General features: G+C 37.7%; 2 protein-coding genes across 3 annotated transcripts in view; both read left to right on the top strand.

The window, feature by feature from the left end:
* The window catches only part of LOC148955005 (protein Fe65 homolog), a 196,675-nt gene extending 192,834 nt beyond the window's left edge, over nucleotides 1-3,841 (top strand). For both annotated transcript variants that reach the window (XM_089108014.1, XM_089108015.1), the window contains exon 14: nucleotides 3,466-3,841. In XM_089108014.1, coding sequence (XP_088964140.1) covers nucleotides 3,466-3,630 — 165 coding nt within the window. In that variant the 3' untranslated portion in view covers nucleotides 3,631-3,841. The remainder of the gene's footprint in view (nucleotides 1-3,465) is intronic.
* Nucleotides 3,842-21,001: 17,160 nt separating this feature from the next.
* The window catches only part of LOC148955006 (tolloid-like protein 2), an 81,699-nt gene continuing 78,561 nt past the window's right edge, over nucleotides 21,002-24,139 (top strand). Inside the window, exon 1 of the mRNA XM_089108017.1 lies at nucleotides 21,002-21,158. Coding sequence (XP_088964143.1) covers nucleotides 21,057-21,158 — 102 coding nt within the window. The 5' untranslated portion in view covers nucleotides 21,002-21,056. The remainder of the gene's footprint in view (nucleotides 21,159-24,139) is intronic.

The following is a 24,139-nucleotide window of genomic DNA, read 5'->3' on the forward strand; positions in this document are numbered from 1 at the left end:
TTTAAGTTATGCCCTGGGGGTATATAAGGTTTTTGTAGAAAACGTTGTGGTAGAAAGTTTAAAAGGGCTCATTTGATTGCAAATTGAAAGGGCTATTGCTTTTTTTAATAGCTAAAAGTGATTGGAGAAAGACTAACGCCCCTCTCAGGTCCTCCATCTTCCCAGACACACCCAATCAAAATTTTGAGATAGCCATTTTGTTTAACGTAGTAGAAAGTTCTGGAAATTAGGTCTTAGAGGATGACAACCACCTTCACAGCCCTTAGGGTAAGAGTTGTGATTTATGCCCTGGGGGCATATAAAGTGCGGCCAGACTGTCTTTAATCTAGCTTGAGCTCTAGAGCGGTCATCGCCAAACTTTTAAGCGACCCAGTGACCTTACACCTCGTAAACCTTAATGTGAGCTACCCAGCAAAACAGGAAAATAATGCAAGTTTTTGTTTAAATCTTGCAGTTGTTTATTACCCTTAAATATACATTCCTAATATATGTTAACAAATCCTTAAAACTTAGTTGTTAAAATTTTCATGGTAAAACTGCTGTAAAATCGTGGCAAATCATCTTTGGACCAAACCATGTGACTATCCATCTTAGTTCTGCCCTAGGAATGACGTATGGACGGATGGATGATAGACTTATAAATCAACAAGTTAAATGACATCATTTTTATTAAAAAGGGCTTATGCCGTATTTAAGTCTCACTCACTCGGACTATCTGTCTTGGCTTTTACTACAATTAGCCATGGCTTGATGCCCGCAACTCCTAGATTTTAATTAATTAATAAAATCTAGACGTTTCTGTCTCAGATTAATATCTACATGGAAACGAAGGTTTCCAAAGCTTTGATTAGTAGAATAATAAAAAAAGAATACGCTTAAAATTGTTTATCATTTGTCTGTCAATTAAAATCGCTATTTAAAAGACTCAATTCTTCTTCCCAAAAGTGTTTAAATATGGAATCTGATACAAGTTTTAATTTCGAGGAGATCAGAGATAGAGGAAGGTTTGACTTTAAAAGAGGTAGAGGAGTCAAGGATGAAGACGAGCTTGATTTGGATATCGCCAATCACTGGTTTTATATGAAGGCGCCTCGTGAAGAAAATTATAAAGAAGTTTGGAATCCCTTCTCAAAAGAAAATTCATCTCTTCTTGAAAGAGCATATTTGGAAGGAACGGACAAAGTCCCCGTGATGGGTAGCCATTTTGATGCCAATTTAGATTAAAACGGTTGTCCCAATGTTGGTCGTTGCAGGCCCTTATATTGGCATGAAGAACCGTGTACTGTTAGACGAACCGGGTGGTTCCGGTGTTCTCCTCCAGGGAACAAATATGAACCCTTCGATGCACAAGATTCTGCAAAACTCGAAGAGCATTTTCAGTCGACCTTCAAGAATAACAATTGGGGTATATTCGTTGCAGTGAACAAATATGTCGTAATCTTCATTTCCAGTGACCGTTTGGTACGGTGTCGTCACGAACCTGGTTCTGAATACTTCAAGACAGGTTCTATCATTATATGTGAGAAAATGCCAATTAGCGACAACAAAAATATAGATCATGTAGCTTTTATCGTGCACGGGATAGGCTCGCCGAAACCCCCTTTTGTCAAAAATCTAAACGGGTTTCGTGACATTGCAAATGCTTTAATTTTCGAAGAGCTAGGGAATGACGTCATGAGGATTGAATTCATGCAAGGTACAGTTTCATTACGACACGCGGGATTGAACCTGTGCACCTGAAATACATAGGTGCACTTCTTTCCTCTGCGCTATCGTAAGGTAACTGAAATTGTGATTCTTCTAAGGCTTCGTTACTCACTTTTGACAGAAGAATTTTAGTTGATTTAGAGTCAGTTTTTAGCATTTTGGGGATTTGTTGATATAAATAGAAATTATGGAATATATATATATATGGAATATATTTCAGCATACGTTGAATTGCTAAACGAAATGCAGCTATATTAGATATATAAGCCTGTACCCATTTTCATAAATCCCAGGGTGTGCGTTCATACTAAATTTTATCTTGCGCTTCAGAGATAGGAGTAATGGAGCCTCAATTGATTTAAAGGGCCAGTACCCGCTTCGAATCCTGATCGGGACACTTTTTATAACTTCTCCAAGACGCAGGGGCTTGTTACGTACTAGGGTTTGTTTACTTCAGGATGTAAGTGTATGTTACGTAATAGTTTTTTTTTTACTTATGCAAATGATTTCTTTGGATGTTATGTTTAAAAACCTAAGGATGTAGGGAAAAACCTTAAGGGCCCCGAAAGGGTGGCATAATTGGCACTGTTGCTGTTCGTAACTTTGATTTTAATGATAAGTGTGACTATACAGTTGCCCCAGCATAGTGCGCATGTCGAGTGATTTATGCTAACCTATTCGATTTTGAAAGTGACTCGACAAAGCTGAATATTTTAAGTTTTGGCTTTGTAGAAATACTTCTCATAAATGTTTGAGGTCACCTAATCTCACTTGAAATGCTTATTGATTGCTTTGTGTAACAAATTGTTTTATTTGATCGTCCTTGTTTTACAAATTGAAATAATCTGCTAAGAAAACCCTTCATTTTCATCAAAATGCCAGCTTGTCGTTCGCACGCGTGTTTTCTTAAAACAATGTGTCTATCCAACTGAATAATTTAATTTCGTAAGTTTGACGACAAAAGTCCTATAGAGGTTTGTGCTCACCGTATCTCACTTGAAATGCTGATTTGAGGCTTTATATAACAAATTGTTTTATTTTGTCGTCCTTGTTTTGCAAATTAAAAAAGAATGCTTGTCGTTCGCATGCGTTCATTCTTAAAACGCTAATGGCCCCAGCATAGTGCGCATATTGAGTGATTTATGCTAACCGATTTGATTTTGAGTGACTCGACAAAGCTGAATATTTTAAGTCTTGGCTTTGTAGAAATACTTCTCATAAATGTTTGAGGTCACCCAATCTCACTTGAAATGCTTATTGATGGCTTTGTGTAACAAATTGTTTTATTTGATCGTCCTTGTTTTACAAATTGAAATAATATGCTTCATTTTCTATTAAAGAGCCAGCTTGTCTTTCGCACGCGTGTTTTCTTAAAACGATGTGTCTGTCCAACTGAATAATTTAATTTCGTAAGTTTGACGACAAAAGTCCTATAGAGGTTTGAGGTTTGTGTCTCACTTGAAATGCTGATTTGAGGCTTTGTTTTTACAAATTGTTTTATTTGGTCGTCCTTGTTTTGCAAATTAAAAAAGAAAGCTTGTAGTTCGCATTCGTACATTCTTAAAACGCTAATAGATAAATCTACATCCGTCCAACCATTTTCCTGTTGTTTTTTTTTTCATGTCTTTTTTAAAACTGTAAATAAAATATTATATTTTCTATCAAAAAGCCAGTCTCTCGCTCACACACTTATCCTCTTAAAGCGCTGGAATAAAAACTTGTAACATAAAAATTTTTATACTCTCTCTTTCTTTGCAGTTAAGGTTCCAAAAGTGTTTAGACGCTCATGGTCAGTCACGGGCACGTAACAGTCAAACGCTGAGCGCAACAACTCCTCAAAGAAGTTTAGAAAGCCTCGGTGCAGCATTGAAATCAGTTATAGGAAGCATCAAAAAGCGAGGGAAAAGTGAAGCCAATTCTTAACTAAAATAGATCTGTGATTTCGAGATTGAGAAATAAGAGCTTGACAATTGCCATATAAATAATGTGAAAAACTTACTCTCACGAGGGTGTTTACTGTTTTCGAATTTATAGAAAAAAAATTGGAAGAACACCCGCACTCAGCTTTGTGCCGCTTGTTGTAGAACCGCTTTTATTAATTTATTTTGCCTGATTAGATTATAGGCAAAGAACATACATTCCTATCAAAGAACGGACGCTTACTGTGCGTTATAAGGGATATAAGTTAGACAAAATTGAGACCAAATGTAGAAAAATTTAATCCGTATCGTGGTTGTAAAGCCATGTTGAGGCGAAGCTGTATATTCAATATTTCTGTAGAGTAGATAGGGACTTATCGGTTTAGTGTGTGTCCTAAAATCCTTAATAGTGTCATATTTTCTTGAACCACAGTGTAGCACACTGTCGGGTGTAGCACATAGGTAGCACAGTACAGAGGGGTGGAGAGACTTTTTTTTCTTTCTTTTTTCTCTTTTAAAAGACAACAAAATATTTTAGTTTATTTTAAACTTTGAGTTCCAAAATTTATTTGAGTTAAATTTATTATAATGGTTATATAGTTTCGTTGAGATAAGACTGGAAAATCGAAATGTCTCATAGGAAATCTGGGAAAAATGGGCCTAAATGAGAGGAAGTTTAAGGTTTATCAGTCTAGATTTACGCTTTTTTTAAATATTGGCCTGCTATTTTCTAGCCCACTTATCAGAGTGTATACATTTATTGTATTCAGGGTTTAATCTTCAAAAAAGACGGAGGTGCCACTAAAATTTAGGGTGTCGGGGGGGGGGGAGACGAATTTAGTCATTTTTTTCGATTTTTTTGTGAAAATACCAAAAAAAGGTTTCTTTTAAATTTAGAAGGGGCGATTTTTTCGATCGTTTTTGAAATATAAATGTCCTAAAAAATTGTATTTTTTCAAGATTTAGAGGAACAATTACCTCGTCCACAGCGCCCCTGAACAAAAAGCCTTGATTATTTTTGTTTTATTTTACTGTGTGACTATTCGAAATCAAACCACCAACGTATGCTGACAAGGGGAAGCTTCCTTTAGAACTAGTGTGTTTGTATTCATGTGCTTGTGTCTGAATCAAATTTGTTTCTTCTTAAATTAGAGAAGAGAGGAGTCTGGTGTTATCTGAGTTCTAATGAGTTTATACCAAGGGGAGAATCAGTTGAGAATAATTGAATTTTTAATAATTGAATTTTTTTTTCTTCAAATTAATGGGGAGGGGATTTACTTTAATTTTTAATTCCTAGCTTAGTAAGGCCAACCATGATTTTTGAATTATTGTCTGAGAAATTAAGGCTTATGACCAAGGCCGTACCCAGAGGGGGGGTTAGGGGGTTTGAACCCCCCCTCCCCCCGAAATATTTGTTTGACTCGTAAAAACGTAACAAAAATGGACATAAACAAATTTTGTATGTGTTTTTTTTTGTGTACCCCCCCCCCCCCCTGAAAATATTTTTTTGAGTAAACCCCTTCCGAAAAAAATCCTGGGTACGGCCTTGCTTGTGACCAAAAACCGAAAGTAAGTTGAAACGAAAAAAATCATTTTTACCGAGGTCTTTTTTTTTCTTCGTCTCGGGGTGCCTCTTAAATTCCTTCCAAGTGATTCAGTACATGCGTTGTCAGGATAAAATTCCGCGGGAGACTTTAATGAGTAAAAGTGTAGCGGGTTGGTGAAACGGTTCTTCAAGTGCCCAGTGCTGGGTGTCTCCTCTCATTGGAGGTCCAATCAGGCCGCGTTTTGGTGTGTTTGGTGTACTGCCTAGCAAAAGGTGGTACCGCTCGAGACATAGGCAGTGGGTGTAGTTGATTAAGTGGGTGTAGTAGGGTCTGATGGGGGTGCCGTTCGTGAAAAGCCTTGCAAATGGAGGAGTAAAAGTTTTAGGAGTTTGATGATAAAAAATCGATTAGTCTTACCCTTAAGGCTGTCACAGAACACGATCTTGGTATGAGTACCGCTTTTTTCCAAATATTATTAAATAGGATTTTTTTCACTATTAAAACTGCTTGAGGATTGATATTCTTTTTATTCAAAGAACCTAATTAAAGTATGTTAATAATAATAAATCTATTTCATATGACACAACTATAGTGACCTAAAAGACTTCTTATATAAAACCCGCTCTTAATAGCTATGTTTGAACACTGTTTGTGCCATAGACAAGGGGTTGGGTTAATTGTAGCGTGGTTGTAGATTTAAGTCCTCTTTAATTTTTGGTTTGAACCCTGAATGAATTCCAATTCAACTTTTTTCTTTTCTTTTCGCATATATGGACAGCTTAAATTGTTGAATCGGTATTCAATCATTATTATTATTAAAGTTGTCACCAGTTAAAATTCTGTAGTTTTTGGGAACTCAAAGCTTCAGATTTGAACTTGGCCAATTTTAATTTAATTCTTCCAAAATTTGTCTTTTATGATAGATCTGAATATCATTTTTTAAAAGCAAGGTTCAGTATAATTTAGTCATGGTTTATAGTATAGTTCGAAAGAATTTTCTGAAATGTTTACATTTTCCGTCTTTTTCTAGAAATATGTGAAAACAACGTTTAGAAAACCTCTTTAGCAAAAACTAAACATCCATAATTTAAATTTCTTTAATTCTTGAAGCAAGGCCGTACCCAGAGGGGGCGGTTTGGGGGGTTTGAACCCCCCCCCCCCCCCTCCCCTCCCGAAATACTTGTCTGACTCGTAAAACGTAACAAAAATGGATATAAACAAATTTTGTATGGGTTATTTGAGGTTTTTTGTTTAACACCCCCCCCCCCTCCTGAAAATATATTTTTTAGTAAAACCCCCTCCGAAAAAAAATCCTGGGTACGGCTTTGTCTTGAAGTATCTTTTTTATAGTTTAGTAACTATAAAATTCAGGTTGTATTAGTTATTAAGTTTCGTTTTCATTTTGGTATGACCACTTTAAAAATGTTCTTTTCCTTTTTTATGTTTACGTAAAGTATTTTACCTGTACTAACCATATTCTTTCTCTTTAAAATATGCATCTTCCTTGTTTTTAATGGGGTTTAATTTCTTCCTTGTTCTGTTTTGAATATCTTCCTTTGTTTTGATATGGTTTATTATTGTATTATCATGTTTCTACAAAATATCCTAAATCAATACATTACCAAGCATAGTATTTAGAAACTAAAATATTTGAACTCGATAAAAATTTTTTGAGAAACGAGAATTTTTAGAGAAATCGAAAAGTCTATAGATTTAGAAGTCTTTATTTCCTTTTGTTCATTTGTGGAGGAATATGCGTCCAATTGACCGTATCCGTTGCCAGTGTTGCCGGTTGCACTAATTCTTCATAGCCCTTTTTCGTTGCCATTATAACATGTTCTGTACAGTCAAAATTTTACTCGTAATACTTCGCAATCTTTGATGATGGTGTTAGAATAGGGGAAGTTACCCAACTTTCTTTGCAGTGGTGACGATATCGCGTAGATTCAATTATGTGCTGGAAAACTTGTTAAAAAATCCTTCCTATTCACGCCTTCAGTTGCTTAGAGCTAGCTGTCTGGGGTAACAATTTTTAATATTTTAAAAATTAGTGGTTGAGCTAGGTTGGTAAAGCTTTCAAAGAATTTCAGGATTTAACATTTCAGCTTATACCTGAAAGTTTCATTTATCCATATCAACTACTTTCTTTCAAATATGAAAATAGGTTTTGATCGAAAAGCGGCTGCTAAATCTAACTTCAAAGTCTAAAAGTGTCTTCTGGCTAAATTTGTTTTCCTATGTTATTTAAACTTCTAGAAATGGGTTTTAAACCAACTTGTGAGCCATGAAGGTGTTTTCTTGTGAAGTCTTTTTTGTTTCTTTTTGGATTTCCAAAAGAAAACCCACTCCCTCGCTATTTGTGAGGTTTTTGTAAGTTTTAATGAAACACTGATATACCTATGAAACAAATCTTTGATTGTGTTTTTTTTTAGTATAGGGACTGATCAGCAATATAATCTGTGTTACATTGCTGTATTCATGCTGTACTTAAATCTGTATTCTGTATTACATCTGTAATCTGTTTTACATCTGTATTCAAAAAGAAGATTTATGAATGGTCTTGAAAAGTGTTCAAACCTCATCTGGTGAAAAAAAAAAAACAGTTCCGTTTTGCTACCATGTAATTTAGTAAGAAGAAAGGGATTTTTGTGATTTAAACAATTATAGCCTTTTGTGATGTCGTTATCTCTAGATATTCTAGTATGTGAATGAATCAACGTGGCTCGAAGTCTTACGCAACAATCCTACTAATAGGCACAGACTTTATGCATTCAATACAGTCTCAACAAATCTAATAGTAGAATCATATTTAATAAAAAAAAAAAAATCTAATGATAGATGAAAAAAATAGAATTCTTTGTCGATACAGTTTCCAGAAATTTTATTGGATTGTAAATTTTTTGTCTTCTTCTGTTTTTCAAACTTATACGTAGTAAGTTTTCGTAAGAATCCTTATAAGTAGCGAGTCAATGGATTTTTGAGCTTTAAAACACCCTTGCTGCACCCCAATTTAGGCTGTTAGGTCAAGTTCTGAAAGTTTCATCCACCTAGCGCAAAAAACATTTGTTTTTCAAGAAGTTGGTGATCAGGGAAAGGAGGGAGCCGTGGTATGGACTTGAAAGTCCAGAAATATGAACTTTTTGGACCTATTCGTTTCTGACTGTAGGACCATTTCTGGAAATTTCATTGACATACGACAGCGACTTTTTGATTTAGCGAAAAGTCGCTTTCCTCAACTAATGCCAAAATAACCTCCAAGAGCTAGTAGTTTCTTCCTTATTCACTATCGAAGGGAACAAATAGAATAAATAATTAATAAATTACGAAAATTTGTATAATAAATAAATTACGTATAATTACGTATAATAAATTTCGTATAATATAATAATAGATTATGTATAATAAATAAATTACGAAATTCATACGAAAATTTGTATTTTTAAAGTCGCAGTTTCCACCCTTATTGTAGTTTACTGGTTTTATTAATTTTATACTACTTTAATGTTACTTTTATTTTTGAAACAATGCCAAATATATACATTAGTGCCATTCTAGAAATTGTATTCCTTTTACTTTATAATCGTTTTATTAAGATTTTTGTTCCTGTTATCGTTCATTTAAGTGCTTTAGTTTGATCTTGGCTTTGTTTGATATCCGGGCATTTTTTTTTTATCTTCTTTCTTTAGATGATTGATATTGTAGATTAATTTTAAGCTTTTGGTATATAGACTTCGGTTTTGATTCATAAAATTAACCGATTCTTGTAAACGAGGAAAAAGATTACTAGATGGTTTAGCCTTAAAAATGCTATCTTTTCATAATATTTAACTATGTGTGCAAAAAAAGAATGACAGCAATACAGTTTGTAGTATTACTGTATAATTATGAAATGGCTTTTAAAATAGTATTTTATTTGTGAATCTAAAAAAGTGCAAGTATCAATAGAATATGGGAATAAAATAAGGGGAAATAAAAGGGAAAAGTACAAGTACTAATCGAAGATGCCGAAATAGAAACGTTGAATACTGGTAAATATCTGTCTAAAAATCCAATTCCGAATAATTGGCTCTTTTTATCACTGCTCATATGAATACCAGGTACAAAAAAAAGCTTACCGGGCTCTTCATGTTTTGATTTCCGCTTAAAGTTGAGTGGAAGGTCCAGAATTAAGGTAGACTTAGACAAAAAAAAGTTTATTTTGAGATGTTTATTCCCTAAAGCTAAATAACTAAATTTAAATCCATTCCTCATAGCTGTACTTGCGTTAGGCCAGTAAATGATTGGAGGGCCGATATGTGGTAAGAACTAAGATAACTCTATATTAATAGCTTGGTTTGTTTTGGTAAGCTTTGGATTTGGTTTGTTCTTGTTTGGCTATGAAAAGAAATAAGGAGGAATATTTTCTTATTTGGTTTTCTCTTTCTTTCTCTCTTTTTCTTATTCTTTTCTTTTTTTTCTTATTCTCTTCTTTTTCTTATTCATGCATAATGAATTTTTTGAGATAATAGAAAGCTGTGTAAATCCCCCCCCCCCTTTAAAAGGAATAAATTCTGAAGAAAAATACTGGTAGACCATATTATCCAGTTTTTTTGTGAAGATTCTTTGGATAAATATTTGGGGGGGGGGCACGCCCTCCTCTCTGTGTGTTTAAAGGTAACTGGAACCTTTTTTATTCCCTCGCACGGAGCAACTTCCATTCTCTTGAAAAAAAGAAATAAAAAAGACTTACACAAGTTCAGCAATTGCTGAAATGTCTCTGTCCATGCATGAACTTTATTCACAAATGCTACATTAAGAATATCACTTTAAAAATGTTAGAACATACCATCACTTTGAAGCCTTCAATAATTACTGGTTAGATGACATCCTAGGAAATTTGCAAGGTAATAAAAGCAATGGTTGTCATTTTTTTTATTATTATTAATGCGATCGAATGTGAAAGGACTTACATCTTTGCTCTTTTTTTGAATTTCTAAAATATAGAGTAGGTTGTGTTTTATTTTGCTGGAAATATCCGGAGCTGCTGGTTTATGGTACAGTTATTGAAGAGCTTGATGTTGATATTTGCTTTTATATGCTGAGCTATGTAACAAATAAAATACTTGATTTTTAAATGCTTTTCTAGTACTATTTAAGGATTTGAAATCTTGAGAATCAAATTACGACATGGTGTTGCCACAGAGCCATTAAAAGAGGGAGGGCAAACGGGGCAGCTGCCTTGGTGCCGTGGCTGAGGGGTTGCCCACTTTGATCAAACGTTTCACTTTGATTCGACTTTTTTGCTTAAATTTGAGTTAGGAGGGGGGTGGGTAAATTTTTTCCCTGGGCACCACCAACCCTAGGTTCGGCTGTGTGTAGCCAGATGAAGAATGGTTGTTATAATCTAACATTTGGTTTAAAAAAAAAACCTCAGAAACAGAAGAACTTATGCAAAATATTGTTAAGAAAAAGTCGTCTTGAGGTTTCGCCCCAATCCCTTCCAATAAAAGTTTTGACCTCCTCCCCCCCCCTCCCTAAATAAATTCCAACTGCGACGTACCAAAAGGAATTTTGTATATTCTTTGGAAGCTGTTCGGAAGGATTTGAATGTGTAGGTGTCTTTGTTTCCACGTACCACGTGCGATTGTGTTGGCTAAATTTAGTTTTAAGTACTTTTTCTGTTTTTTTTTCTTCCATGTGGATTATAGCAACTTAAAAAATATCCATGGTTTTGTGAAATGGGCCCCCCCCCCCTCTATAAGGTGCGTTGTCACCGTCTCCTAAAGGTCGTAACTGGCACTTAAATTCTCTTGAGAGAATTACGCGAAATCGTTTGAGCAATCTCCAGGGCAGTCTGTGTTCAGTCACACTGTGATACTCTTGATCTACATTCTTCTGCTGATCTTCCCTGTGTGCAAAGGCTAGCAAATGGTTTTTGGTAATCATAGGCAGCGCGATTCTTGGCAGCGCAATCGCGCTGCCTAAGTAAAGAATGATGTTGGCACAATGTATTATTATTTTGTTGTTTGTTTGTTTTTCCATACCAGGGCACTTTGTATCAAAGGAGTTGTCGTAGAAACTTGGAAAAGGGCTCATTCGAAATTGGAACGGAAATTGGAACGGCTAGTGCCATTTTTAATAGTAGAAAGGGATTGGAAGGCAACTAACATCCCTTTCACGCCCGCCATTTCCCCAAACACATCCAATCAAAATTTTTAGATAGTCATTTTGTTCCGCGTAGTTGATTTCCGGATAGAAATTATGTTTTTGACGAGGACACTCCCCCACAGCCACCAGGGCAAGGGTTTTAAGTTATGCCCTGGGGGCATAAAAGAACGATGTTGGCACAATGTATTATTTATTATTTTTTTCTTTAGACCAGGACACTTTTTATTGAAGAAGTTGTCGTAGAAACTTCGAAAAGGACACATTCAATTGGAAATTGGAGTGGTTTGTGCCCTTTTTAATAGTCGAAAGTGATCGGAAGTCAATTAACACCCCTTACACGCCCACCATTTCCCAAAACACACCCAATCAAAATTTTAAGATAGCCATTTTTTTCAGCGTAGTTGATTTCCAGATAGAAATTATGTTTCACTCCCCCACAGCCCTCAGAGCAAGGGTTGTAAATTATGCCCTGGGGGCATATAAGGTTTTTGTAAAAGGCGTTGTCGTAAAAAGAAACTTCAAAAAAGGCTCATTCGATTGGAAATTCAAAGGGCTAGTGCCCTTTTTAATAGTTAAAAGTGATTGGAGGGCAGCTAACCCCCCTCTCACGCCCATATTTTCCCCAAACACATCCAATCAAAATATTGAGGTAGCCATTTTGTTCAACGTAGTTGAAAGTTCTGGAAATTAGGTCTTTGAGGATGACAACCCTCCTTCCCCCCACATTCATCAGGGAAAGGGTTGTAAGTCATGCTCTGGGGGCATATAAGGTTTTTATAGAAAGCGTTGTCGTAGAAACTTCAAAAAGGGCTTACTCGATTGAAAATTGAAATGGCTGGCGCCCTTTTTAATAGTCGAAAGTGATTGGAAGGCAACTAACACCCCTTCCACGCCCACCATTTCCCCAAACACATCCAATCAAAACTTTGAGATAGCCATTTTGTTCCACGTTGTTGAAAGTTCTGGAAATTATACTTTTGAGCAGGACACTCTCCCCACAGTCTTCAGGGCAAGGGTTATAAGTTATGCCCTGGGGGCATATAAGGTTTTCATTGAAAGATTTGTCGTAGAAACTTGAAAAAGGGGTCATTCGATTGGAAATTCAAAGGGCTAGTGCCATTTTCAGTAGTCGAAAGTGATTGGAGGGCAACTAACCCCCTCTCACGCCCACCATTTATCCAAACATTTCCAATCAAAATTTTGAGATAACCATTTTGTTCAACGTAGTTATAAGTTCTGGAAATTAGATCTTTGAGGATGAGGACCCCCCCTCCTTCAGAGCCCTCAGGGCAATAGTTACAGGTCATGCCCTGGGGGCATATAAGGTTCTTATAGAAAGCGTTGTCGTAGAAACTCCAAAAAAGGCTCATTCGATTGGAAATTCAAAGGGCTAGTACCCTTTTTAATAGTCGAAAGTGATTGGAGGACAATTCACCCCCCTCTCACGCCTACCTTTTCCCCAAACACGTCCATTAAAATTTTTTAGATAGCCATTTTGTTTAACGTAGTTGAAATTTTTGGAAATTTGGTTTTTACGGATGACAACCCCCCCCCCCCCCATAACTCTCAGGGCAAGGGTCGTAAGTTATGCCCTGGGGGCATATAAGATTTTATAGAAAGCGTTGTCGTAAAAACTTCAAAAATGGCTTACTCGATTGGAAATTGAAATAGCTAGTGCCCTTTTTATAGTCGAAAGTAATTGGAGGGCAACTAATCCCCATCTCACGCCCACCATTTCCCCAAACACATACAATCAAAATTTTGAGATTGGCAATTTTTTTCTACGTAGTTGAAAATTCTGGAAATTATGTCTTTGTGGATGACCCCCCCCCCCCACCACAACCCTCAGGACAAGGGTTGTAAGTTATGCCCTGGGGGCTTATGAGGTTTTTATAGAAAGAGCTGTCGTAGAAACGTCAAAAAGGGCTCATTCGATTTGAAATTGAAATGGGTAAAGCCCTTTTTAATAGTCGGAAGTGATTGAAGAGTATCTAAGCCCCTCTCATGCCCCCCCCCCCCCCATTTTCCTAAACACATCCAATCAAAATTTTAAGATATTCATTTTGTTCAACATAGTTGAAAGTTCTGGAAATTAGGTCTTTGAGGATGACAACCTTCCCCCCCCCCACGACCCTTAGGGCAAAGTTTTTTAGGTTTGTCGTGGGGGCAGATAAGGTGTTATTAGAATACGTTGTCGTCAATAAATCAAAAAGGGCTCAATCGCTTCAAAGTAGCAAGGGCTAGTGCCCTTTTTAATTGTCGAAAGTGATTGGAAGGCTTGACATTTTTATAGTAAAGATCGGTCTGGGTACAATGTAATTTTTAATTTTTATTTTTTTTTCTAGAATAGAATAGAGACCCTAGAGTAGACTGGAAAGGACGAATACCTTTTTTAATAGTCGAAAGTTATTGGAGGGCAACTAGTCCCCCTCCCACGCCCACCCTCCCAATTTTCCATTATGTTTAAAAACTAAATGTTGCCTAAAGATTAAATCAAGATGCACTGTGTTAATTCTAATTCCCAATAAGGCATCTTAGCAGTATCCCAAGAACAGCTGAGTGTATTATGTTCAAACTTTTGGAGCTACTTCTGCTCTTGAAATTTAACCAAATCAAAATAGCGTAAGTGTATCCAACCTATCAAATAAAGTAAACAGATTTTTTTTTTTTTTGCGAATGGTATCAAGTTTTCTATTTCAGGTCAACTAGAGGAGGTATCAAACTAAATTAAACACTACTATTTGTGTCCATATTTTTAAAAGGGTGTATGTTGTTAAAAATTGCAGAAAATTTTCCTCCAGCATACAAATAGCAGGCCAAACTATAAAGTCTTGGAAAAAGAAAAGATTTAAAGTATTATTTTCTTTTTCTCTGAAAAGACTGTGTCAATATAAAATGAACAAAAATTAATTAAAAAAACTTTCCGCAAAATAAGTTTTTCAAAGAAAAATAAAGAACTCCATTAAACCAAAAATGAGCCAAAAATAAAATCAAATAATCTTCCGAGCGTGAAATTACCACAAATTAGCATTAATATATAAATAAAACTCAAAAGTAGCAGAGATTAAGATAAATAGCCAATGAAAACTCAGGACAATCAGGTATGTACATGAGCATGGCTCAAAACCTCTGTTTCATCGTAGGACGAAATTATGAGTTTTACTTTACGGAAAAAATACAAATGAAGGTTCAATGTCATTTCAATATACATATACTGATATTGATTTAACTAAATGTTGAAGTTATTTGATTTATTAAAGTTATGAAAGTAAAAACATTTATTAGAAAGAAGAAATAAAGAAGTAAGCATAATAAAGAAAAGAAGGAGGAAGAATCAACAAAACAGTGGGAATTTTGTCTGTTGCCAAAGTGTCTATTAACTGTTGTAAACATAGGCAGCTAATATCGTCACAAAATTGGCTTATATGGTGGGTAGGATAGATAGGTTACATTGGTGTACCGTTCAAGGATAGAGCAACAAATGTCCTATAGGGTGGGCTAGATGGATTGATCATTTCGTGGTAACGTTCAAGGATAGATAATTCCCTGTAGCTTCATAAAATGAACCATACCAGTATGAATTTGTTGGAATTGATTTGTACTCCAATGGTACAAATTATATATTCTTCCCCTCTAAAGGTTAGTTAATCAGCTAATAGCAGGTTCAGTGAAAAGAGGACGGTATCCTCTTTTGGTAGAATATTTAGACGGCAAAAATCTTGTACTCGGTGTTTTTCGTGCTGCGGTTAAACCTACTTATCTTTCGGTTCTCCCAAGTGTATTTAGGACAGACAATGGGCAATTACAAATTTTGTCGCTCCTAATTAACCAAAGAAGACAGGAGTGGCAGAAAGATGAACGAAGGGTGTAGTGATGAACGAACAAATGGTAAACGAAGGTGATGATGAGTTTTCTGTTTACTGCAAAACATGCAGGAAAAACCTTAGCTGTCGCGAAGGCTTTTACACATTGAATCAGCATTCTTCGTCAGACGAGCACAAGGAACAGGTTGTGATCCATCTCAATGTGTTACAGTTACGATTGTGTGGATTTGCTGGGCCTCAGGAGTGGCGAAATTTCGTCAAAATCCTAGGGTGGGAAGGGGGGGGAAGTTGGACACAATTTTCCCAAATCAAATGAAAATGACAGTGAAAAATGAAAAATACGCCACATAGTACCCTAAAGGCAGATATACGAAGAAAACTGACCTGTGCTTCTGATTGCTTCAATTATTCAGGCTTACCTGAGTTTTGACAAGGTTTTTTTCAGAAACTAAACTTCAGCGGGGGGGACTGGAGTCTGGTGGGAATTGGGTCTGGAGGGGGCAGTTGTCCCTGCCCCATAGATAACTACGCCCCTGGGCAATAGTCCCATCAAAAGGGCCATATACTAGCAATTAAAGTAAAGCTCTTGAGATTTTTGTGACAAAGATGCTGCGTACAAAGTAAAAATCATCTGGTCGCTCAAGTTCTTGCAAGCTTCCATGTCTGCAGGTTAGTGTGATGGAATCGTTGATGAGTGCAAAGGAAGCTATGTACTTCATAGTTGATGCACTTCGCCCACACTGTAAATAGAATCTTATGAAGGTCAAAGGTGAAGCTCATTTTGTTCTTTTATTCGAAGAAACTACAAACAGTGGAGGAATAAATAGAGCTACAGATCAGAGTGCGCTTTTGGTCCTCTTTAAGATATCAAGCTGTGAGCCGCAATCTGGTGATTTACTTCATGGGACATGCAAATGGCGAGGACATTGTAAAAAAGCTGATATTATGCATTGGGAGCAAGAATTCACCTCTTGAAAGACTAATAATAATAGGTTGCGGGAGGTCTAATGCCAATAAAAAGGCATGGTCGCAAATGAATGCATTGAAGAAGAAAAAGTCTTGAAAAGAGCTTGTGAACATTGGAACGTGTAACAACCATGTTGTCCCCAACGCATTCATGAAAGGGCTCCAGGAATTTGGCAAGGAGTCATCCGATTTTATTGTCATCTTGAGGTATTTTTCCTTGGCTAGCCTGCATGATGCGAGGATTTTTGAGAATGCCAGAAAAGGGAAAGGAGTCCCATGCAACAGTTTTATTTAGCATGTCCCAACAAGGTGGCCGACATTTGGTCCTGCTGTTCGCCGAGCGATTGATCAGGGGCCGGCACTCTCGGAGTATTTTTTGCGTTGCGTGCCATCGAAGAAACATTTGAAGAATGTCGCGTTGTCAGCAAAATACCTCAAGATTGTAAGCTACCTAAAAAAGAAAGATATGCTTGCAGAACTCAAACTCGTGTGTTCATCGTCTGAGCTGCGAAATTCACAGCAGCGTTTCAGAAGAACGAACCCCTTGTGCACGCTGCTCATGCTGAGCTGAAAAACTTACCTCTCAATATTTTGGTGAGACTTCTGAAACCCAACATTCTCATGTCTGCTGATGAAATTTCTACCAGTTTCTTGAGAACTTGGACAACTATTTGCAGGACACTATTATAGGTGAGCAGGTTAAGCTTTCGCTATATTCTCAGAAACTCACCTTTGCTGAAAGACAAGGGTTCCGTTGAAGGGCGCAGAGGCAGTTAAAGGCAACTGCCGACCGCTTGATCAAGAAGTACCTCATCTCCTCTACTAGCCTTCTTGAAGCGCTTAGGTGTCTGGATCCCACGGAAAGTTAAAAGCTAGAAGTCTATCAGATATAGCTGTGCTTGCTCAAGAGATCCCAGTAGGAGTAAGTGTTGACGATGTTAAAAGTGAATGAATATTGCTGCAAGCCGAGAACTCAGTAGAACCAACACCACTACTGACAAAAGTTTTCTCTATGATGGATGCCTTTGGTTAGCAAAAGTATATGCTTTTGTCGAAGATTGTAAAAGCTGTGCTGACATTATCGCACGGCAGTGCTGACGTAGAGAGGGTTTTTTGCTCTCAGAAAGACTTCTTCCGTCGAACATTCCTGAATACGAAGCTTTGTGTGATTGACGAATTGAACACATATGGAGGCTAATCCGAAAGGTTTCATATTTCGAAAGAATTGTTGACTTTGGCTAGATCTTCTTGGTCAAAATACAAAGACTATGTGGAGAGCAAGACAAAAGACCAAGCTGCTGGACGAAGCGTCCAAGACCAAGAGAAAGCAAGGAAGCTGAACCTAGTTGACATCTCTAGAATAAAAAGAGCTAGATAGACTTGAGGAGTCATTGCAAGAAAAAACTGGCCTTTGAAAAACAAAAGCAGGCAATTGTTGATACCCTATTGAAAGAGGCCACCGATCGCTTACAGAGAGCGGTAGCTTCAAAGGATTCCGAGGACATCGCCTTGGCGAAGTCCCTGCTAGAGAGTAACATGAAAACAGGAGAAGACGACAAAAACGAAAGATATGAAAAAGAGAGGGCTGGAAAGGACATACAAAAGAGGAAGTCGGACCTGATAAGCAAGCTCACCAATCTCTCAAAGAAGTTGAAGAGGTGAATGAGTTAGCTTACAAGCTGAAGTATTATTGATTGTATTTAATTATTTTTAGTCTTGAAGTTGCTTTTTTTTTTTGTTCTAAATAAACATAACTGAAAATTTTGAACAAAAAGAAAATGGAAAAAAAGACAACTGAACCGTCTCCAGGGTAGATGAGTTCCTTTCGAGGCTCATGAATATGACGAATCTTAGGGTGACTTGGCAACCGTTTCTTATTCATGAGCAAAGAAATGTTTTGACCAAGAATGGTAATCAAAATCCCTTCCCACTTTGGCCCCTATTGTTCCCTTTATTTCTCACCCCTAAAGGTTCCTTGACAGGTTGTCAAGCCCTTCTTATAATGAGCCGGAATCATTCTGAGCCCTGTCTTGTTTATCCCCCCTCCTTTCCATTGAAGGCTCTGACTGGTCTCTTAACCCCCTTCATTTCGATAAAATCTTATCTACACAACACCCAAAGGCATTTACATATCCCAAGCTATTGATTTGAATATTTTTGTGTTGCCATTTTCGCGTCTCGTAAGTAACTGCTTTGGCCAAATTTAGTGTTGGGCACTTTCTATTTGTATGTTTTCTCGCTGTATTGAATGGATCAACATAAGAAAATATCATTCATTTGGTATAAAAAGAGATAAGAAATATATAACCATATATACGAGGGACGTTCAATAAGTTCGTAAAACAAAACACTTAGAAATGAAGAAATAAGTTCTAACCCTGCATGCATGCTTATCTAGGTAAATGATATTCACAGCCTGAAAACTGTTCATTTTGCTTTGTCCTTTCAGGTATAAGAAGATTCCGAAGTCATTGAATCACTGTAGAAATGGATTACTGATCGAGTGCAGAGCAATGATCAAATTCCTTGTCAAAGAAGGTTCTTCGGTTAGAGAAATCACAGATCGGTTGGCCAAGGTGTACCAGCAAGATTTTCCCAAGTATTCCACGGTCGCCAAATGGGCCGCAGAGTTCAAGCAGGGTCGTCATTCCCTGGAAGACGACCCAAGGTCCGGTCGACCCTTGGAAGTGACGACCCCGGAGGTCATCCGGCGTGTGGAAGACCTTGTCATGGCTGATCGTCGTTTAAAGGTCAAAGAAGTTGAAACCAAAGTTGGCATTTCTGAAGGGAGCGTTTTCAACATTCTTCACGACCATCTTCATCTCTCCAAAGTGTCTGCCAGATGGGTGCCTCGAAATCTTCAAGTGCAAGATCAACAGCAGCGGATGCAGCTCAGTTCACAACCTCTCGTGCTCTACAGGAGAGACCCAGAAGACTTCCATTTGCGACTTGTGACTGGAGACGAGACCTGGGTACACCACTGGGACTCTGAGAGCAAGATCGCCTCCATGCAGTGAAAACACAGTGACTCGCCACCGGGGAAGTTTCGGACCCGGTCCTCTGCAGGCAAGGTGATGGCATCGGTCTTCTGGGATTCGAAAGGTCTCCTGCTAATCGACTACTTGCCCAGAAGATCTACCATCACTGGCAGTGTTTCCACTTATCTTTTCAAACAATCTGTAAAATCTTGACAATTTTCGGGAGAAAATCGGGAGATGGCTCTCAAGATTCGGGAGAAAATCGGGAGATGGATTTTGTCATATTTCTTTAAATTTGTATTAACATTGGATCATTTTGAACCTACTGAATCACCTGGGCCCACAAATTGCTAGTTCACATCTTCTTGGTGCAAGCCGACACCTGTGGTTAGTTTACGAATTGAAAATAATTAGTTAATTACAAACCTTGAAGGTGTTTAAATGATCAAAAACAGAAAATAAATGCAACCACTGTGGAATGGATAATGGGCAATGTTCATACATATGCCAATAAATTCAAATCGCGGTTCCTCAATTGCGTGGGACGTTAGGGAAAATCCCTAAAAGACCACAGACAACCGCCAGGTAAAAAAAAAGAATGATTACAAAGTAAACTTTTCCGGGAATTAAGTTTTCTGGAGATTTTCGGGAGATTCGGTATCTTCTTTTTTTTGTCGGGAGATGGATTAGAAATTCGGTAGATCTCCCGAAAAATCGGGAGAAGTGGAAACACTGATCACTGGTGCCTATTACTCGGATCTGATGGTTAAGTTGCGCCAGGCAATCAAGACGAAGAGGTGAGGAATGCTGACTCGTGGTGTTCTCATTCTTCATGACAATGCACCGGTGCACAAGAGCCGCGTGGCACAAGCCACAATCAATCAGATGGGCTTCGAACAGTTGGCTCACCCACCCTACAGTCCGGATCTGGCCCCAAGCGACTTCCACCTGTTTCGTGCCATGAAGTCCGCCCTTCGTGGAAAGCGTTTTGGTGACGACGAGGAGCTGATACCTGCCGTGGATCAGTGGTTCAATTCCCAGGCACAAGACTTCTTCCATGCTGGAATTGCAGCACTTGAGCATCGGTGTTCTAAGTGCGTTGAAGTTAGGGGAGACTATATTGAAAAGCAGTGATGGTTTTGTTTTTATGAAATACAGTTTTGTATGCAGTTCTACGAACTTTTTGAACGCCCCTCGTATTTGAGCTCGTACCATAGGAAATATATCTCGCTTTTTGTGCTCAGATAATTTTGTTACATTTACTTTTGTTACGTTATAATTTTGTTACGGGGAGTTACATTTACTATGTTTTTTTTTCCTTTTTTTATTACTAAGTATTGATGATAATGTGGTGATGTTAGTTATTTATTCGATAAATGGTGGACAAGATTGCCTATTGTATTGGTTTTCTATTGACCTTTTTTGTTTTTAGAATCCTACTCAGACATATTAGGGAGGTTAAATTTACCTATCTGAACAGTGGTGTGTTTTATGGATCTTTACTGCCAGCCAGTTTTTGTTTTTTTTTTATTCTCGTATAAGTTTACCTCTTTCAACTTAGAACATATCCTCATTACCACCACCTGGATCTTTGTCCATGATTATTCAATATTTAATTATTGATTATGTGGATGCTTAACAAGCTTCTGAATATATTGGTATTTAGATTCTTTTGCTAATACTGTTAAATTCTAATTTACCATTTATTTTTAAAGCAGTAATTTAACTGGTACCACAGTAAAATGTATAGTAAATAGATTCTGATTATTCATAACCTTTGTCACTCTCTTTGATTATACAAGTGGAATTTTATGGAATCCCTCACGCTAGAAGACATAAAAAGATTTAAGTATGTTAGCTTAACTAAGCAAACTTTTGATAATGTATGTTTACTTAGAATGCATAGAAACAGCAGATAAGACATTTTTCGAAGAAAAGGCTGTCATATAATTTAGTCTGTTTGTCAAGATGATCAAAATACTGTCGCTTCTATTTTGTACTTTGGCCGTAATATCTGCAATTCCAGCAAAGAAGCCAGCCCCACTAAAATATGTTCAGCCATTTACCGAGGTAATCCATTTCTATTCATATTATTCGATTGTCGTTTTTATTATTAGTATTACAGTAGAATTATTGTTATTATCTGCACATAAGATCGTCCAATAATATCCCCTCTTAGAAAACGTTCTGAAAAACCCAGGCTAATGTGCAGAAATTTTCAGATTTTTTAACATACACAAACTTTTTAGGCATCTGATCCCTTTCCCATTTTACCTTCCTTTCCCTCATATTATCCATAACTGTGTATTTATAATTATGACCATATTAGTTTTCATCTTATTATTATTAGTATTATACCAACGCTCTTTTATGGTAATGATAACTTCCAAAATCCCACTCGATCCATCCCTAGTCAATACTATTGCCCACCTTACAAGTACCCATCTCCTGAGTCCCGTCCAATTAACTTGTAGCAAATATCTTCAGCTGAATATCGTTTGCCATCTGCAATTACATTTTGAATTTTAGAAGTCATGGGCTACTTAGAAGAAAACTCAATACTAGGAAAATTAATGAGACCCATTTGATTAAACTCTTATTATTGAGTTTAATGACACTCTTATTATTGACACTGGTGCAGTAACGGCTTGCTTCATACGTTGCTAACCTCTTCCAGAAGTAGAGATGGACACTTCCTGAAGGAAATAATTAAACGCTAGTAATTCACTCCCTTCTTCATTCAGTATTTTCATTATTTCTTTTCGTTCAGTCTTTCAATCAAAGCCTCTGGTAAATGGTCCGATAAAAAGAACTTAGGATACTCCTCTGCCCATATTGGTCGAGTCAGGACCGTGAACTTGTAAAACGTTGAAACAAATTCGGTTTCCACTAAGTTGAATTAAAATCCGACAACCTGTTTCAGTAGATGTCCTGATTACAGAGTTTAGGTGCCCTCTCCCGTTTCAACGGAGGTGGGATGAGGACAGGGCATCAAAATTCCACAAGTAGTGCCCTAGCTCCTACTTCCGTATCTTACACCCTGTTTTTACTTCCATATCTGACAATTCAGGTCGTTATGATAATGATTGCCCTCAGTGATGCACTATCAGAACGTTTTACCTTTTAGGACAGCCCTCAGTGATGTAGGGCTGTCCTAAAAGGTAGAACTAGGTCACTTACTTTTACATTGCAGCAAGTTTGACTGAGATCCGTCAACCACTTGTGATTGATGTCCTATTGACATGAATTTCAAGTTCTCTTCCCTCCACAGAGGTGGATGCCCAAAAACCGTAACTAGACCATAAGCTCTCTCCTCACTCCAAGTTTGATTCGGATCCAACCTCCTTTCATGGTTGATATGCTGACGACGAGAATTTAAGGACTCACAATTCCTCCACAGAATTAAAATCAGGCTCAGACTCTCAGACGCAAAACAAGAACATTATCTCTCATTACTTGTTGAGCTATATCATGATCTGACGCCACCTCCTGGAAGATGTTCTGAGGTCAAGGATTTTGGGACACTATTTCTCCTCCACCACAGAGATCGAATCGATGTTTGATCTGAAAAAGATAGACTAGCACATCAAATATTTGTTCTGATTAATTTTGTCTGAGATCCGATAGCTCAGAATTTAAGGTCAGAATTTGAGATGCTTAAATCAGAATTTAAGGACCCCAGCAGAGGCTAGATTGGTCCTTTATCTCCAAAAAGGCAGACATAGGACACTAGCTGTTACCTCTCATGGAGTTTGGGTTAGTCCCAGCAATATCTTCTAGTAGGTTTGTTGATTACAAGAATTTAGTGACCTTCACTTCCTATAAACGTCAGGTCTGACTAGACCCCGAAAAGGTACAAAGTGGATGTGAGCCGTACTTTTTTCACCAAGTTTTGTTGAATTCTGGCTACTTTTTTCGGCATTTGTCCTCAATACTGGAAGTTAGGGAACCCGCCCCTTGCAAAGGTCAGATTGTTTCCAGTCATACAAAAGGCACAACATGGACGTAGATCTTATTTCTCTTCCAGTGTGGTTAGGATTCATAGTCCCTTTCTTGCAGATGGGCTAATGAGAAGAATTCAAGGATTTCTCTCCTGCCCGCCTCAGAGGCTGAATTGGGCCTGGACTCCTAATAAGCACAATTACAACACTGGATTGTACTCCTCATTAAATATGGCTAATATATTACAGCGTCTTCTGGATGCTCTCCTCCACTGCCTCCGGAGTTGGGCTGCAAATCGACTGGAAGAAAACGAAGATCATGTCCATAGAAAAGACCGAAACGGCATAACACTTAACTGTTTCGATCAACAGCCAAGCTGTTGACGTGGTAAGGCAGTTTACTTATGTTGGATCAATTATATCAATAAATGGCACAACTGAAACAGAAATCTCAGCCAGATCAGTCAAAGAAAACTTTGTATTAGGATGGCTCCTGAGACCAGTCTTCCAGAAATCGCAAATTAGTGGCCATACAAAAGCCCGTATTTTCAACGCCACAGTCTCAAGCATCATGCTGTACTCTTCTGAGACATGGCCGATAACCCAGACACAGCTAAGAAAGGTCGATGCCATCCAAACTAGACACCTGCGTCGAGTTGAAGGATTCAAATGGTATGACAAGATCTGCAATACTGAGATCCTGAGGACCTTCAGGTTAGTGAACCTCTCCACCCAAGTAGAAGCTTGTTTTCTAAGATGGTACGGCCACTTACTCCGCCTCCCGCCAACTATCCCTGCAAGGATCCTATCGGACTTCAATCCCTCGATTGTCTGGAAACGTTCTAAAGGGAGGCTGCGCACCGGATGGGCTGATGTTATAAATCAACGCCTCTTCAACCGCAAAATCGATCCAAATGAGGCCTCTATTCTTAGCCCTGGACAGGGCGGCTTGGAGAAGACTGACAGCACTGTCAACCAGTTCCCCCTACGCTGGCGACCCTGCTGAACAAGAGTGTTAAGTCAAGTAAGTCAAGTTGGAAGAAATTGTCATGGCAAGAACTTGTGATCGTCCGTCTTATGAACCCTAGAGAGGTTGTATCAGGAATGGAC

This window comes from Artemia sp. Qi Xiang Cuo, chromosome 2, assembly GCF_049724085.1.
Source record: "Artemia sp. Qi Xiang Cuo chromosome 2, ASM4972408v1, whole genome shotgun sequence".
Taxonomy (NCBI): domain Eukaryota; kingdom Metazoa; phylum Arthropoda; class Branchiopoda; order Anostraca; family Artemiidae; genus Artemia; species Artemia sp. Qi Xiang Cuo.